Here is a 19,166-nt window from a genome sequence, read left to right as displayed (position 1 = left end):
TATGTGCTGAGGTCAACCTTCATAAAAAAGTCAAGCCGGAACAAATTCGCGTTTTATGCGGCTACTTACGGCAGCAATCAGTTAAGATGCTTCCTCTGGGATGATTACATACCTTTATATAGAATATGTATTATGTATCTTCGTTTTGTACATACGAAATTAAGTACTACAATATTCCTAATTCAGATAATTTACTTTGATAATCATGACAATATCTATTATGAACAATAGTTTTATTTAAATTAAATTAATAAAACTATTTTAAAATAATTCAGTCGAATCCAGATTCTTAAACTACAGTCCTTTCACTTATTCACATTTCTTAGTTGTGCTAGGATTGTAAATATCATTTATATGGCATTTTTTATCAAATGTATGTTTAAATGATGTTTAGCTGTTTTCTTTACGCATGCAAACCAAAATTATTACTGTCATATCTGGATGATGTCTATTATAAACATCTTACACACCGAACAAATGCTCATTTTGTTATGTAAACAGTGTTTCTTCAACAAAGTTTTCGTAATTTTCCTGGTAATTGGTTTACAAAATTTTAACAATGAAATGTAATGTTTCTTGTGAATTTCCCACCTACACTATTTTCCGTACTCTTAACTATTAGTTGAAGTGAAATATCGAGTAAATAAGTTGAGTATATAAAACGTGAATAGGTAACAAAACAAAAAAAAACAAAACAAACTTCCTTGAACATTTATTATATGTTCTAGGTTAATAATATATCTGGATGTGTTTAAATAACAATACACTACATCACTAAATTAATAAAATACCTGTTGCCCGGACATTTAACGTTGTTTTACCTACAATCGAAACCCTTTAGTTTCTATATTTTTTTAATTATATTAAAAAATTGGAGCGACATTTAAAACAAAATGTTAAAATTCATTTCAATTTACAGGTAATCTGAATTGAATACATTTGTCGAGATCCACCAACCTCAGAGTAAGGAAAACAAAGGAACGAGCTCTTGAGCCGTACGAAAACCTATTGTTGTCATTTTCGCAGCTACTATAGGACGATGGCAAAACGTTTTGTAGAAAAGCGAGATGAGTAAGTAAGTCTGAGACAGCAGTATGAATTCAATTAACCTAATTGGAAATTACGAGAGATTGTATAATCGATAAGATATTGTTCCTATTATAACAATACTTATGGCCTAATAAGAACTGAGGTAACTAAACTAAAATGGCGCTTAAAAATGGAGGCTTATGTAAATCTGAGAGTGAAAATAATCCTCTATGAATTTCGTTAGTCAGATGTTTCTTTTTAGCGGTTATTATCCCGAAATATATTGTAGTTTGTATCGCTGACAATCATGCAATAAAGGTTCCAGTAAATCCAATTTTTAAATAACATTCTAATTCCTTTTTATTATCAAATTAACATCTGTATAATCATGGGAAAATCCAACAAAATTGTTACTTTTAGGCATATCGAAGGCAAATAAAGTATCAAGTGCACAGTCATATTTCACTGTCAAGAATGCGATTAAACGTAATCTCACAAACTCTGACCCTTAATTGTCCACTAATTCATTCACGGAGGAGATAAGGCCAGAATGCACGGACTCGCAAACCCAGCAATTAATAGAGGACCTTCCTAATGACCTTAGAAAGAGGAAGGGCTGATAAATGACACATTTGGCCCTCGTGAGTGCGTTAGGGTGATTGTCGTGGTAATGTATCCATTCGACTTTCACACACGCCTTTTGTCGAGCGACGAGGGGAGAACGTGCCTTTCAAAATATTTAGATTGTTACAATCATTGCTTGTTGTATTGTTACAACTGACAGCTCTGCGCGTTGGCATTAAACATATAGATTCTATGCTGTACAAGTAAACACGAAAAATCTTTTCACAGACAGGCAAGCGCAAATGTTAAGTTTAATTAATTGTTTTTGAGAAGTGAACGTCAAATAAATAGTAAAAATTTCTAAGTGTTAGGTACTATTTCTTTGACGATTTTCAGAGCTCTATATATTACCATACAATATTATGAAGCAGACAAAATTGTCTACCGTTAAAGCACAAAGTCACAAAACCATTCGGTTTCACGATCACTTACAACCATCTGAAATTTTTAAATATGTGGTTGGAGTAAAGAGAAGTTCAGGCAGTAGTTACTTTAAAATATAGTTTAATATAGTGAAAAACAAAGCGACAAATATGAAATCGTAATAATTTTTTGCAAAAAATCAGATTTCATTTAGCCAATAGTATCTTTAACCAACTAAGGGGCAGAAACAAAGTTGTTTTTATCTAATATTAGATGATACAATATAAAACTAATTAAAATAATAAAACAATTTACTTCGACTACCAACCGAATTAATGTTTTGATGGCATATTTTTTTTACTATAATTTAGTTAACACGAGACAGCACCGTCATGATTGATCATTGTGATAAATACTAATTCTAAGTTTAAAAAAAATTAAAGTGAATGCTTGGAGAAAGATGACGAGCTAATCAAATTTCTCGCAAGTTGGAAGTTGAGCAAGTTCCAGATTCAATTAGTAGATACGCGGCCTCGTCTGGCGCCGCCCGCCCCCGCCCTGCCCCGCCCGCCTATCGCGATCATTCCCATTATGACTATGTAAAATAACTATTTTAACTACATGTTTATTTTTCATTAGAAACATATGTTCGTTTTCATATATCTCTTTGCAGTGTATGGATTGAAATTGAAATGTAATACTTAAAAAGCAACTGTAATGATAGATTTAAGCAATTGATTGAATAAATAAATAATTGAACAAAATCTCATATATAAAACACAAAAAAAAAATTGAAACAATAGATTTTTTAAATACTAACAAGACTTGCTCACGCATGTCCATAGTTTCTTCGACGGGCCATACATTCGCCGCCGTTGTAGAGGTTGAATTTAGAATAATATGCATCGAAACCGCGGTCTCAATATAATCTGGCTTATTATACAAGAACGTATGCATAAAAAATGATCGTGAAAAATAAAAAGTTAATAGAACACAAAATAAAAATTATAAAAAAATAAATAAATGTATGTTGTTTGTTATAACATGTAACACACGCTTTTTACTAAATTCAAAATTTAATAAAAAATAATTCAGGTCTCATTAATAAGAACACATTCAGCCAAGTCAGCGTGGCTTCGATTCCCGCTCGAGTTCTGAACTTTTTTCATCTCATTATGTTCACTCCTCCTCAATGTATGGTCTATACAACTATTCTCCAAAACTTTTCCAAAACTAACTTGTACTATCCTTTGAACTCGTGCATTCATGAAAATGGAAATGAAGACCTAGTACGGAAGTTGCACTTTCACAACTTCTGAATTCAACTTACATAATTTTAACATGAAATGATACCCCTTTATTTCGAAACTTTCATATGTTAGTATCATAGATTTAGATTTTCTTCCACTCCCTTTCTATCCCAGTGGCTCGCTACCTCTGAGATACAGACTACTAAATGTCAGTCTGTACTGTTACCGTTTGGAAAAAAGAACAATTGTATTTGTACTGATTTGTTTGTTTTATTTGGCTGAATGAAGTTAATTACTCACTCCGACACTTATGTATTGTATTAGTCTATGATATACCTACTCAAAATTAAATAATCGAGGAATCGAATCAAATATTTTTTTTATGAGAAATGATCTTGAAATTAAATAATGATTTAAATACAAAACTACGTGCTTAAAATTTTGCAGGCTTTTGTTAGCGAGAGACCGTTACTGAAAGTTTGTCAAACTTCAACCATTAAAGGTGGCCGTTTTTTAAATTAACATATTTAGTTAGTATTCTGCTGAAATTATTAAGCTTGTTTCAGAGTCATATGGTAAAAGCTGATTGAGTATTTTTTGCAAGGTTTTTCAATTATTATTTAGGTACATAATATATTATTAGATACTGAGTAGTAATAACTCAATAAAATATATTAATTTTGACATATTTTGTTAGTTTAAATCAAATATTTAAACAATTCACAACCTAATAGAGCGAGAAGGAACTTTTGGCATCTAACACAATTATATTGTCGGAGTTCGATGGCGCTTACTCATTATTCAAAAATTATTCTGAACATTTGTTGAATTTCTATGTTCATTCGCTCGAAAAGGATCAAGTATTTTGTTCCGCGTTGTTGTCTGTCTGGTTAAAATATTCGGGATATGTTATAATTTAATGTGTTAATTATAGATAAAAGCGGAAGCCAATGTAAATAAATTACGCACACCACCGCAGTGATCAGTGGAAATGAGGGACGAAATTGTACCTTCGGGATGTTTTGATTATTTATTATGGAATGTGACACATTACACGAACATTACCGGTATCTGAAACGGATCTGATATGTAGATCTGATTTAATGGTTTTAGGTAATGAATGGGTCTCGTCTCCTATTCTATTCGATATTTTTTTTCAAAGAAACACATTACTGAAGTGAAAATGTAACAATTGTAATCAACTGTTTGAGGAATTTTATTATCAAGCAACAAGATAAAACTAAAGATTATTTAGCCTGCTTTTAGCTATTTTTGTTATTTCGCCATTTAATCCGTATACCTGGTTAAATAGTTATTTTATAGGAAAGCTAATTCACCAATCTGTAATGACATCTCGCACGTATTAATACTGAATCAACAATTGTAGAACGCAGAATTACTCATATTTGGGAACGAGATAGGAAAATATAAATGAAATTACAATATTGTTTAACGTACAAAATAAAAAAAAACGTGAGATTATTTTAACCTAATATTTCAATATTGTAGCAAGCTTTAGGTATTTTTAATTAAATTGGTCAAAGCTTATATTAATTAGCTCTCCATACAAAGTAATAGGCTTCGTTGGTATGGTCACATTATGAGAAGGGAGGAAAATAATATTGTAAGAAAGATTATAGATGTGAAATTGAATGGGAAAAGAAGTAGGGGCAGGCCGAAGAAGAGGTGAATTGAGTGCGTTAAGCTGGACATGGCAAAAACGGAAATAACAGATCATCAGACAGGGAGAAGTGGAGGAGACTGACATGCTGTACCGACCCCACGTAAAGTGGGATAAGGGTAGGCTGATGATGACAAGGTAAAGTACTTTCCATATTTTATACAAACATAACCAAAAAACGAGTAAATTTCAAACCGTACTAACATAATAAATGTGAAAATGTTGTGAAAGTTATGCATTTTTCGAGTCAAGACGGAATCCAATGGGATTCAGGTGATTTTTGGTGTAGAGATAGTTGTAAAGTTACATATGCTACTATTTGCCATAGTGATTCGGCGACATTTAGTCTATCATAAGACTAGCGTTATGGGATAACGAGACCATATTTTATCACAAATACATACAAGAATAAAAAAAATACAATAAAAGAAAGTAAGTGCTAGAATCCTAGAGAAAATGATATATCTTTCTAACCGCTCGTAACCCAGTGTTCGAACCCAATCAAGCTGAGGATGACAAATGGCAGGACATAAAAACTCCAACTACTGGGTCAATAACACTTGCACCTGTTACTCGCCGCCATATTTCAAATGTGAACTATGCGTGTCGTAGTCTGCAGCCTCTAATGTTTGTTTATTTTATAGTTTTATTTAACTGTTTTAATGTGCAATTATTTGCCTCAGATAGTGTTAATAAAACCTTAACCTCTTGTGGGTAATTTTGTTCTGATAACGGATCTTTCTACTTATTTCCAATCTAATAAGTAAGCCAGCTGATTTATAATATCCATGAAATCTACAAAATAATATTATAAATTCAGACGTCTGTCTATGACGCTTTCACGGCTAAATAGATGGGCTGATTATGATGAAATTTGGAAAAGATAATAGTTAATGAACCCGTCAAACATAGGCAGGCGGAACTGTGCGCAACAGCAAATTTTGATTAAGGTATCGCGTGTCTATGTTCTAACAAAGAAATGTGTGGAATGGAAAAGAAAAAGTAGGACAACCGACCATGCAATTTGGAGCTTCAAAGCTGAGGAAGAAATCGGGAAAACATTGCCCGATAAGCACTAGTTTTTAACCGGTGGTAGAAGTCAGCCACTATCTGAATTTCCCACATGGGTGTCCATGCAGGATTTTTTCCAGATCTCATCGGGACAGAAAAAAAGCCGGAACAATAATCAGATGAGCGAGAGAGAGACAAATAACTCCAGAAAAATCATTAAATTGTTGAATTACGTGCGCAATGGCCGTCTATCGGTTGCGATACTCATAGACCCGGATATTGAAGCGTGGATAAAGGCCACAAACAAGAGCACAGAAGGTTGAATTTGTAAATTTTTCTTTTAGTAACATCTGAACTCGAGTTTATATTATCCTAACGGAATAATGAATTAGCTTATTTATTTGAAATTTTTTTTCACATAATTACAAAAAGTATATAGTATAGTAGTATAGTATATTTGTACTTATATTGTTTGTTATTTTTGTGGAGTCAATCATAAGACCAAACAGAAAAAGCATTATGGTGCGATAAAGTTCACTCACCTAAAAAAAACGAATAATACAAATTACAAATAAATAAACTGAGTAGTACCAATATAAAATATATTTGAATTTGATTGTAGTAAAATTAACAACTTACTTGTCATTTACCTCCAACGACAATGCCACTTTTATCAACCGATCGTTGGAAATGCACGAATATCTATATACTCCAATTATTTCGGTGGGTTAGTCCATCTATTAATTTTACGATAGGTATAACAAAAATATTAGATTCTTATATTAGATTTCTTATATATTAGATTCTGTAGTGGAAAATAGGCGGGGCTGCTTCCATCTCTGAAATCTGCACTCTCACTATGACCTCCTATGAATCGGCAGAAAATCGCACGGAGGAGTATCCCACAGCCAAAACGCCAAATGCACTCACGCCGGATACTCTACTAATAAGTTTCGAAAAACAGACGCTTGGCTCCGATCATTATTAATGAAGAAGAATCCGGAATTCGCCCAGATGAGAGACTGATTATACCTCTAACAGGCGACTCACGTTCATGAAGCGGGCCTTCTGTTCCTACTTTTTTATAAAACGCCATGAAACTTTAACGTTCTTACCCCATCCCATTATGCGGACGCGGTATATCATCGTGCGAGAATGTTACCCGTTTTATTGAGGCGCGGAACGTTCGCACCACATCGTAAACCCAGCCCAGCCGTTTGATTTATAAACATTTTTTATTTTATTCCCAAATGACGACCAATTTAAGTGTCAATAAATTCTGAACAAACATGGCCGTTTCTTATACTGGAATTAAATTAAGCGTAGAACTAATAGTCTAGTTTTCATTGCTTTATTATTAACTACCTTATAGAAATGTGTTTAATTTTTAGAATATAGGTAAATAAATATATAAATATAAATATATAAATCTATTTATTTAAAATGAATATTTGGGATTGTTGCCATTAATGAGTGTGAGTGTAAGCGTAGTTGCAATTTACATAAATGATGTACTTAATAATATATTAAAGGAGTACGGAAATCTAAAACTTACAGTCGACCTCCAAGTCAATCAAGGTGAGAATTTATAGGTATACAGACAAAAAAAATATTATATTACAATAATTTTATTATGTTTACTAAATTAACTGAACGTAAAGTATTTATTTATATATCATCGTACTTCGGTTACAGAAAAAAATAATACAATAGTGGAGCTTAAATAAACATAAGCGTACATATTTATCTGGATTTCCAATGAAAACACGCAGTACCTTAGGATGAAATTCCAAAAAAGACATTCGTATTTATTATCATATCGAGTATGTTATTGATAACACTAGGGTCAGATTTTATTCAAATCGCCTAAAGGCTTCTGACATAACTTTTACGACTACTTACAGCCATCTAGTGGCAGGTAGTCGCATACATATTACACACAGTGAACTAAAACTGTCAACCAGTGTGCAGGTTTCCTCATGATATTTTCCTTCACCGGAAGCAAATGGTGGTCTATAAAAAACTACTATATATAAGTCAGATTGGTATACAAACTCATATGGCACGAGTATGATACGAACCTGAGACCTTACGAACAGGCGTCTTAACCATTACACCACCACCGCTTAAATTAAAACGCACGATTAAATTACGATTCATATTAAAACGCACGAATTGTAATCTACATTTTATATTACAACGAGGAAGTTTTTGCAAGTTTGTTTATAGTGGGTAATTTTCGGAAATACTCAGAGATTTTACCAGTAACAAGCTACATTATTCCTGAGTGGCATAGGGTACATAGTTTATATCCCGATATTCCCACGGAGGCGAAATCTCAGAACGCATCTAGTCTAGTAGGACTATATAGGAGAGATTTCGCATCCTAATCCTAACTAATATCATAAATGCGAAAGTAAGTTTGTTTATTTGTTTGTTGCATCTTCACGCTCTATTTACTCATACCAATCTTATTGAAATTTTGCATACATGTAATTTGAAGGATGGAGAATGACATAGGGTACCTTTCATCCCGGAAAATTAACGCAGACGAAGCCGTGAGTAAAAGCTAATATAATATAGTTACAAGGGTTACTACGAACTCGTAGATAGCGACGCAGTTTGCTGTGAACAATCTAGAGCAATCTAATAGCACTGTACTAAACAAACTTTTGGCTATAATAAATACCTAGATTCGATTCAATAAATTATGTAATACCAAACTCGTGTTGATAAAATACACTATCGTTTAAGCCCCAAATAAAAACATTGTAAAAAAACTACTCGAAGGCTAGATTACCATTGTTGCAATATCGATAAAACAGATATAGAAAATAATTGTTCCGTTTGTCACAATTCGGACGACAACAATCCCCGCGGTGACAAGAGTGACAGGGTGTGACAAGCTTCGGCCGAGTGGAAACTTACTGAGACCGTTCACTATCAATCATTGACGTATTCTATTTATCTATTAAGCTTGTATGTTTTCTGTTCTATTTCTATTGGATTGGAAAACAATTTTATTTCTATTCAAGTATATATGTCAGTGACCAAAATTATATCGGTATACTGTAATGTTAGTACCTAATGTCTAAATAACTGATAGAAAACGTGTTATACACGTTGATACTCACCACGATTTCCATTTTTTTTAATAGGAATATAAAAAATAATAATTTTCCAATTTGAGTCGTTTTGCCTCTCACTTAATTTATTTTTCTTTGTCTACTAAAATCATTTAAAGGAATACAAACAAAACTATGGCCTAATGCGTAGGTAGTATAGATACATTTTGCACGTCTTCCTAGATCTGAATGTCGATGAGTTGGGGACAAACGAGCGCATATTGAGACATGGAACGTTCGTCACGTATCAAGCCTGGTATCGGCGCCATTATGCTGATACCATCGACACGTCAGGCACGTCCCAGCCCAGCGTATCGCGTCACTACCACGCTCGCCGTGAATCGATCCTTATCACATTTGTGAACAAATGTGCACAAGCCTTAAGAAAATTTTCGAAGTGAAATGTTATCGTGCAGGCCTGTATTTGACAATCTTTGCAAGAAGAACATTTTGATGATGCTGAAAATAAAACACTCACACTGTTTAAATGAGTTTCTTACAGCATTTCTTTTCAGCAGCGGTCGTTCCAATAATGTCAGTATTTTGTTGCTTTTTGAGAATTTTTGAAAGACTGAATGAAATGATTTGAATTTGAAATTAATCAGTATTCTTATTCACGTACAAACGCTTCTTAGAAAAGTGGCGGGAAACCGTATTGAATCAAAAGTTGAGAAAGGAAATTGAGAAGAGAGAGAAGACCTTTGCCCAACAGTGGGATCAAAATTTTACTAATTGAAAAGAAACATTACGGATTATTTCACTGTTAGTTATTATTATCAACCTGTGCTATAATATGGACAAGTTATTTCCGTAAACATCATCTCAAATGACAGGCGATGTCTGTTAACCACTTAACACTGGTTTTCAATTACCGTGACTATCTAATCTTGGAAGTTTGCAACTCAGCCGAGTGTCAATAAGACTTCCCCTTGACGTCAAAGGAACTATATTATATGCTTGGGGATGGATAAGTGGGGAGATTATTCTGTTGCCTCAATAGTGACTGAATCAAGTCAATGTATTCATTCACAAATTAGAACTAGAGTCGATCTATTTATTTAAAACCTAAAAGATTTTTAATATTGATATGATAATAACTTACGTAACAACTTAAGACAGAAGGTCCCTTAAGTAGGGACTAAATAAATTAATCGACTTGATAATACATGGATCTCACAACTTTTTACGGTAGAAAAACTGAGATGCGAAAGTTAGGTTTTTACAGCATGTTTTTGATTTTACCTTTATACATGCATAAATTTTAAATATTTTACATACATTTTAATGTTATTACCGTAAATGTATATTGATGAAATATAGTTTGAAAAAAAAATATTTTCCAGTGAATTTGGTTTAAACCTACAATCATCAGCATTCTCGTTTTGCTGAATGTACAATGAACACTCGCCGGTTCGTTTGCCTTTGTAAATACCAATACATTTGCTTTTTAAACCGTCATTATTCGGTAATACGATAACGGCTGCGGATTCCCGATTTATTTATCGTTATCACGTGACTTGTCAAATTACTCGGTGACAGGAAATTACCACTGTAATCTCGTTTCGCTGGCGCAATTTTACATAAATGCGTTGAGATCGCTCCGGGTTAGCAAAAATACAATTCAAATAGTGATCGAAATAAGGGATTTTTTGTAGAATTCAATATTACTACGTGTGAAAAAAAAACTGAAAAGAGTATCTCTCCTGCGATGCGCCAGAATGAATTTTCAAAAGTAGAAGTTGCTCTGAAGAAATTGTTATTATAAAATTTGACAACATTACATATACTTTTATTCAAGTTTTCTAAAGGCATTTGACAACTTTTATGTCTATCTACCGCCGTCTGGTGGCATGTAGTCGTACACACTAAAGAACTAAATAGCCAACCAATGTGCAAATTTTGTCATGATGTTTTCCTTTACTGAAAGCATAAATTTGTGTTATCAAATAAGTATACTTAGTATCTTTGAGTAAATATGGTCGTAACACAAGTCTCGAATACCTATTATAATAGATATAAATGTTTAATCAATTTGAGTAGATGTACAGTTGACCGTATGTAAACTCCGCTTTGTTGTATATTATACCGATTAGTTGAGTACCTATTTATTGTTAAAACGCACCGCTATTTAATTTTATTCCAAGCTTTTAGTTAATAAAACCTTCACAAAATATGGTTTTTTTGTTAAAATGAAGTAATATTTTATTTCAAACTGGGTGATGGAGGAAGGGGAGTTATACGTTTAACGTTTAACGTGTCTGTGTATATGTATGTCTGTCCGTGGCATCATAGCAGACAAACTGCTAAACCGATTTTGATCAAGTTATTTTTATCGGCAACAAGCTTCGTAAAAATTTCATTCTAAAATTCTACCCCTTATCGTACCTGGCTCAAAAGTGCCAATGATGCTGGCAGCATTGTCACGCTGTATCGCTATGAAAATTATCTGAGCCAGATACGAAAAGGAGCGTTGGTTATTTGCCCACTCACTAATTATTTCTAAGAAATTTCTTCTCTTCCGATAGACATTAGTAGACGACATTAGTATGTCAAAAAAGCAAATTACGACTATATTTTCTGCAACATTGTTTACTTTAACCATTACGTTAGGCTCCCTCTTTTCACGAGCGAACGTTCCAGAAGTTATTCAACAAACAATGTATTTATCAACGGTAAAGTAACTCTTTTGATTCGAAAGAAGAGATAGCCCACAGACATTTCTTATTATTTGTTTACGTGAAATCAAATAGTTATTTTTACACCGAACAGCCAAGCTGAAGTGAATAGATCAACAAAAGAGATAAAATAATATTTGAAGTGGGATGAACTTGTGTGCCGTAGTGCTAAGGTACCCTAAGAGTTAGGAAGAAAAAAAAATTGAAGAGATATTATTATAATATGTTGATTATTAAAAAATCTTACACGTGGGAGCTTAAGTAGGTACTCACCAAATCCTTAATCACTCTTAACCGCACCAATATAATACGGGATGGATCATTAATAATTCTAAGTTATCTATTTCCTATATTAATAGGGTTCACAGCATTCCCTTCGATAACACAAGAACAATTTACTAAGCTGATAGGGTTGACATTAATATATAATTCATAGCTTTGCATTATATACGGGAACCTAACACACCGACCCAATCTTTGAAAATTCTTCTACTATAATGAAAACTAGCTGCATGTGTTCAGTTGATTTTGCAATAAATAATTGAAATAATCTGTTCAGTAGATTTTGCATGAAACAAGAGTATCAAACATACATCCTCACAACCTTTCACATTTATAATATTAGTAGGATATAGGATTTGTGTAGGAAAGCGCAGCTAATGTAGTGTATGTATGTAAATATTGAAGTATATTTTACATTTAATCCCCTTTCTACTACAAAAGTCAATAGAATAATATCGAGAATGTAGTACCATAACATTCCGATTCCCTTTGTTAGAGACGATTCGAAATTCTATCTAGGAATCCAAGTTCAACTTTTAATGGCCCTTGGAAACTGAAACCACAATGCGTCCATAAATTAGACAAATCATGAGTTATATTTTTATTGCTACGAAAATATGATTCTATAACCAATAAAACTAATTAGTTTTATTTATTTTATTTATCCATAAAAAGTTTGATGTTCAGCAACCTGTCCTTGAATCTTTAAAAACCACAATAGATAATAAAAACAAATTATAAATATTGTGGCCACATGAATTTAAGAATATTACGAAGCTCGCGTTTCGTCGAGTTGAATCAGTTTCACGTATTTTGAGAAATGAAAATAAAATGCTTTTTCCGAGCGCATTCACACAGATGAGATGAAGACCAGAGAGTGCCAGAGAGCCTTCAAGATATAATGCTTTTCAAATGAGTAACAGATTCCCTGAAATAAATTAATCAACAGGCGCGGGCAGGCTACGTAGCGTAAATTTACGAGTAACCTCAATACCTCCCTGCCCCCCCGCGGGCTTCCCCTCACCCCTCGCACTACACAACTCATCAATTTCCTCAGGACACCACTTGGAATCCTGTTAATTAAACTATGCCGCCAAATTAAACCGGCACAATCGAGGCGATGCGCCGTGGTTTTCGACTTCTGTCACCATCTACTCGTGAAAGATAACAGTTACTTGTAGTATATATGTATACGAATACATGATAGTAGCGGATTCCGGCGCTCAACTATCTTGGGCTTTATAAAACAAAGTATCAATGTTATGCCAATTCGAAAGTTACCCTACAAAATATACTTTGGCTTTTATATCCAAATTAATAACCATATTTTTTTGTTTTTAACAATAATTATTCGTAATAAAATAAAGCATGACAATCTACGACCTCATTAGAACAATCTTGCAATTCTTTCATGTTAAGATATATAAGTAATTATGGAAATAAATACAATACCTAAGTAGGTCACAGATTCGAGAAATTGTGTAAACTCTTTCAACGACTCGACGTCAAGACTTGCAGCTTAGACTCTAAGCTCTAAGCTTTAGAGTAATTAAATTCTTTAATTAACATAATATTGTGCTCGACGGAAGCAAGCCTTCAAGCTCTCAAGAGATGGCTGAATATTCGATATACATTAATCATTTTAAATCTAAAGTCTATGCTTTTCACTACTTACTTAGATGAAACGTCCAGGTGCTTGGCTAGTGGTCAAGATCTCTTGAGATCGAAATGTCAGGAGTTAGTTTACTACGCCACATTTTGTGTACTAATTTGGCTTTCGTTTAGAAGTTTTCACAGACCATCGTTTATTGAATAGATTTTTTAATATTTAAATCATTTTTTTAATATTAATTAAGTAGTGTCCAACTGAATATTTGGCTTTTATTGCGACCATAATCTAGTTTCACTCAAATTTTCGAACAAATCGACCACTATTTTTTGTTTTACACACAAAGAGAGAGAAAAGAAATGGTTTTCTTTGTTAAAAAATCCATTCAAGTCGATAGTTTTTCCTATAGTTTCAATTAATATTTAAATAAATTTATATTTCATTTATATTTCAATTGGTGCAGCAAGTAAAAGCTGCCCGATCACAACTAAAGCCATTGTTTAGGAGCTGATAAAATTAATATTCCACCTACACATTTTTCATAGAATTTCGTACACATTTTTCTCATACGCTGATTTTTATTTATTAACCGCAATTTTTCTTGATAAAAACGTGCGTGATACTTTCCAACTCAATATAGGTACGCCAAGATTCATAAGGTTAGGCGTTAGACATACATACACGTGACTGAGCAGGCGAATATTTGAGGTGTGGCAATATACTCTGTAAATATTCCATGATAGCTACTGAAAGCACTGAATATTTACATCTTTGTCTTTGCCTTGTGTTCAAAAATGAGCAAGACGTGTTCCTGAAGAAAGTCCTCGCATGAGGTATATTTTATTTATAAATTTATGAAAAGAAAATATTTTTTTCAGAAGTAATGTTAAAAATGTTATGTACTAGAGTAAATAAGTAAGGTTGAATTTAAATCTTTTGATTTTGAGAAATCTCATAAATAGAGCCCATGCTAACCAGGCGTCCTAGCAGCTACAAATGCGTTAACGCAGCCCGCCGTATATCAAACGTGAGGCCGTAAACAAAAACATAAACACCCATACACATTAGCTTCGCATCGTACATCGATCGCCGCTCAATAGATCGTTCTCTTCCTTCTAACTAAATAATGTACATAATAATTCATAAACAAAAGACTTACCAATGAGGCTGTGCCGGCTGGCGCCGAGGCTGGGCGCGGGCGGCGAGCCGGCCGTACGCAGCGCGCTCAGCGCACCGCCGCCGCCGCCGCCCAACGCGCCCCCCTCCAGCGCGCCTGAAACACCAACTTATCATTACACTTCTTCTTCTAAAATCTTGGGTCGTCCTAACCCGCCGTCCGCAGCCGACGGTGGCGCGTGGCGCGGCGACCTAAAGTGAGGGGGAAATATGAATTTGCATTTCACTTGTCACTATCAAGTCGAGACGCAGCTAACAATCAAGTGCGCCATTGTGACGCGACGACAACCAATGTGATTGGTTCGCTGCGTCTCACTGCCGAACGACTCGATAGTGAGAAGTAAGTAAAATTCTTCGCACTTCGCCCTCTGTTCATCAATGTATTTTCTGGTAAATAACTGTATATAATTGGTTCTTCTTAAAAATATATAAATAAAAATACATAAATACATGTATGGGCGAGGACGAGAACGAACACTCCCATACATTTGGAACGATTCCAACAATGCTTCAGCGGGTAGTAGGACACGCTTGACAAGACATTACAAAATAGGTAGGTATACATCAAACAAAACAAAATAATTTACTATGATGACATTAAGATTATTTAAAATACTGCTATTTTTATTTTTAAATTTTATTACACGAAATTTAAAAAATATATATGTACATTAAATCTGCCTATGCTTCTTTCCTTATCTTTCTTTATTCCTTTACACTCGCAAACTAGGTGTATATATGTTTGACCTTAATTTTAAGGCCGAAATGCCAAATATTTGATACGGATAATTTATTTCCGTTAATTCAATGCTTAACAAATAATCCCGGGCGTGACATTTTATTTCAAAATACTATAATTATTCTATTAATTATTAGACTAGTAATATTCTACTACTAGTACATACGTTCCAAAATTATATTTTAAAAGCTTTGGTACCCACTGCATGCCACGTATATTTTTTTGGACTTCAACCCACACACTTAACAGTTAATTATCATGTAATTTATATGTAATCGTAGTAAAAAACGTAACAAGAAGTTAAAGGTTTTTTTCTACGACTATGTCATTATAAAAAACCTTTAACTCATTAATTTAAAATACTTTGATATGGTAATAAATACATATTCTTAACCCATCAGACGTAATAGTGATCACAATTGCATATTTTGGAGCAGTTACAGTCAGCAAGAATACGCGCTATTTTCGGAAGCCAAATATGGGCACTAAATTGAATGACTTCAGCAGATTCGTGACGCAACATGAGATCACCGTACGACCTCGTACAGACTTATGTTATACTCATGTCCTACAATATACAAGTATAATAAATATATTAAAGCTCATGATATTTTTGAGATTTAAGTAAAGCAAGTTTTAATAAAATAGTATTTGATGATACAACAACACAGAGCGAAGACATTATTAAAATTTGTGGTTATATCCAAAAAATGCTACATATTGTCACGTATTTTACGTAAACATTTATCAGTGTAACGTTTGTTTAGTGACAGACGAAATCTTCAAACAAACAAAAAAAGACGAGAAATAAATGTTTTGCCAACTCCGTCGCGCAAGATCAAAGATTTTAATCAATTGCTAAAAGATAGAATCGAAAAAAATCCGGTTTGTGTGATAGAACCCTTTCACTAAAAGTCAGCGGCGTGTGCGACGATCAGTCGATCGAACTATCCACGCGGAAATGTACGGATATTCCCGGCAGATATTATAATGACAATATTTTATCGCATACCAACCAGATGTCACATAGCACACTAAAAACTTCAACCATTAAATAACCAACACGATAATTTGATATAAAAAATACATTTTTGATTATTTTTTATTCAATTACAATCATTTTGCCTTTACTTAAATTTTTCTTTTGCCTCATTTTCGACATTTAACAATAAGTAAAATTTGCAATAGAATATCCAACATTGTTGTGTAACAATAATGTTTTACGAGGTTTTTATTCTCAAGTTTAAGTTAAGTTAGCAATATTGTTTACGTACTGTTTTACAACATGCAACAATGCGCTTCGCAATATCCTGTAGAGAGTGTTACGTTGCTGCAAAGTATTTACTTATACCTACGTATCATATAAAGTTAACTCCTTTGAAAGCACATACTATAGTTTCCGTGAATACCGAAACCTTGTCAATACTGCCTGCCTCAAGGGCAATTTAATACTCACTGACGAAATACTGATTTAAGAATTGATAAGAGATATATTTTTATTAAACGATTATATTATTATGACGTTGGTCTAGGTACTGAACTACCCGTAAGCTCTTAATAACACTTAACATGACATCTAATTATGTTAAGGCTATCAAAATAAAGAATTCAAAATAAGACTAATACAGATTTACAAAATAAGTATGAAATCTTTATTAAAATGTTCTGTAAATAATTATTATTCTCGGTGAAAGTCTCCTTAGCCAATCGCGAAGGCTATAAGTATAGATAAAAGAAATGATGGCACAATATGTATAGTCGAATGGGCCATAACGCCGTAGGCACAGTTTTGTTTTTATATCGTCTTCGTCTACAACAAAATAGATGATAAAATGTTATATTTACGTATTATATATAACACCATTATATTATAGTATTCACAAATTATGAAATAAGTGACATTTTTAAGTAAGAATATATTATTCTTATTTAAAATGGCAATGTATTAGAAACCGTTTTTGACTATCAGTATTGAAGTTCTCTAGTTCAGTCCTTTTTTTATAAGTCGTATAAGTCAATTTATAGCTATTATGTTTCCCATTTTCTGTAAGTATTGTTTCAGTAAAATGGGGTAATATTTTTATGAACATTGCCCCGGTAACATGTGCGGAATCATTGAATTTTTCGAATTCATTTTTTTGTGTTTACATAAGCAAGTAACACATACACTCAAAACGTACAAAATTCACATCGCACTGTGGGTAAATTGACATTATTATAGGCTCGATAAAATTTATTTCAAAATGTTCAGTAATTAAAGTACTCGTAAATATCGAACAATGCAAATGTAATTAGGTCATCAATAAATTATGTAAATAGTCGTTTTATGGGTACTGAATTAAATAATTTTCATGAACCGGTTGCATGTTTACGAAATAATCAAATTTAGGAGAGTAGTCAAACATTAGCGATTGAAGAGGTTAGTAATCTAACCTGCGGGTTACAAATACTTCAACCGGTAATCAAATTCGGAAATGTTAAATATTTTTTTTAAATTAATTTAAAATATATTCAAAGAACTGAAACTAAAAAAAGGAATAAATAACAGAATCGAAACAAACAATTAAATTATAAATCTACAAATCATCTACAAATTAAATCCACTTTTAAATCCTTTTCCTTTTCTAAGTTCTACAGAGACAAAGAACCTACGTGCGAAATAGTTGAATAATAAATATTTTAAAATCTCCACCATATATGATTCTATATATATCATGCGATACAGTCTGGACTCAATGAAAATGCAATGTGAATGTAGTTGAAACATCTCATATTTATGTATTCAGAGTACACGCGGCCTGCGACAGCCATCCATTAAAAAAATTCGGAATGACGCTACTGGAATCACGACATTCTGCATCGTTTTTAAAATCAATTCGGTATAAAAATATACATTTTGTAAAAATATTAATATGTACTTAATGCAATAGATATATAATTGAAATGTACTCAGCTGTTTTAGGTTAAAAAAAGAAATAAAACCAACCTAAACCTAGCCAAACGGCAAAAAGATTGGGCTATTTTACTACATTGTGTTCTTGTTTACTAAAGAGTATATAACATATTCTCCAAAGATAAATGTAATGTAAGCAACAAATCATCGTAAAAGGCGTGAGTCTATCCAGCCGGAAAACTAAGATATTCAGTAGCCAGCGAATCTTATAACGCTTAACGATTTGATTTATTCTACCTTCCACCACTAAGTGGTCACGAACTATTTCTCGTATTCCGTACGAGATGAACAAGACTAGAGGCCATAAAATCAGTAGAAAGTGTTTCATTAGTAACTAGTGACTGCAAAGTTTTGTCTTTGGGCTATTCTGTTGGATTCGCGCCAAAAGCTGTTAAAGGAAGTGAGTTAATACGCTATAAGTACATGGGCGCTGAATAAAGCAATCTAATCCAGTGAAAAATAACCTCGATGCATGGAAGGTTATCAAGGGCTGGATAAGCCTTCGATCACGCATGTTACAGAGCTGTCAAGGCTGTTTTTGTTAAGGTATAGGAACTGACGCGGCAGGTCGAGAACTCTGGAATAAAGTTTATCTCTATGTCACTGTACCTTACCTTACGTTGCTATGGTATTGATTATTACTTTTGTT

The 19,166-nt window shown here is 33.2% G+C and overlaps 1 protein-coding gene across 12 annotated transcripts in view; it reads right to left on the bottom strand.

The window, feature by feature from the left end:
• The window catches only part of LOC128670120 (uncharacterized protein), a 96,114-nt gene that overhangs the window by 55,587 nt on the left and 21,361 nt on the right, over nt 1-19,166 (bottom strand). For all 12 annotated transcript variants that reach the window (XM_053745526.2, XM_053745521.2, XM_053745519.2 and 9 more), the window contains one exon: nt 14,809-14,922. In XM_053745526.2, the coding sequence (XP_053601501.1) occupies nt 14,809-14,922 (114 nt within the window). The remainder of the gene's footprint in view (nt 1-14,808; nt 14,923-19,166) is intronic.

Source organism: Plodia interpunctella, chromosome 5, assembly GCF_027563975.2.
Source record: "Plodia interpunctella isolate USDA-ARS_2022_Savannah chromosome 5, ilPloInte3.2, whole genome shotgun sequence".
Taxonomy (NCBI): domain Eukaryota; kingdom Metazoa; phylum Arthropoda; class Insecta; order Lepidoptera; family Pyralidae; genus Plodia; species Plodia interpunctella.
Note: the sequence above shows the minus strand (reverse complement) of the source record. Positions and strands in the feature narration are given on the sequence as shown.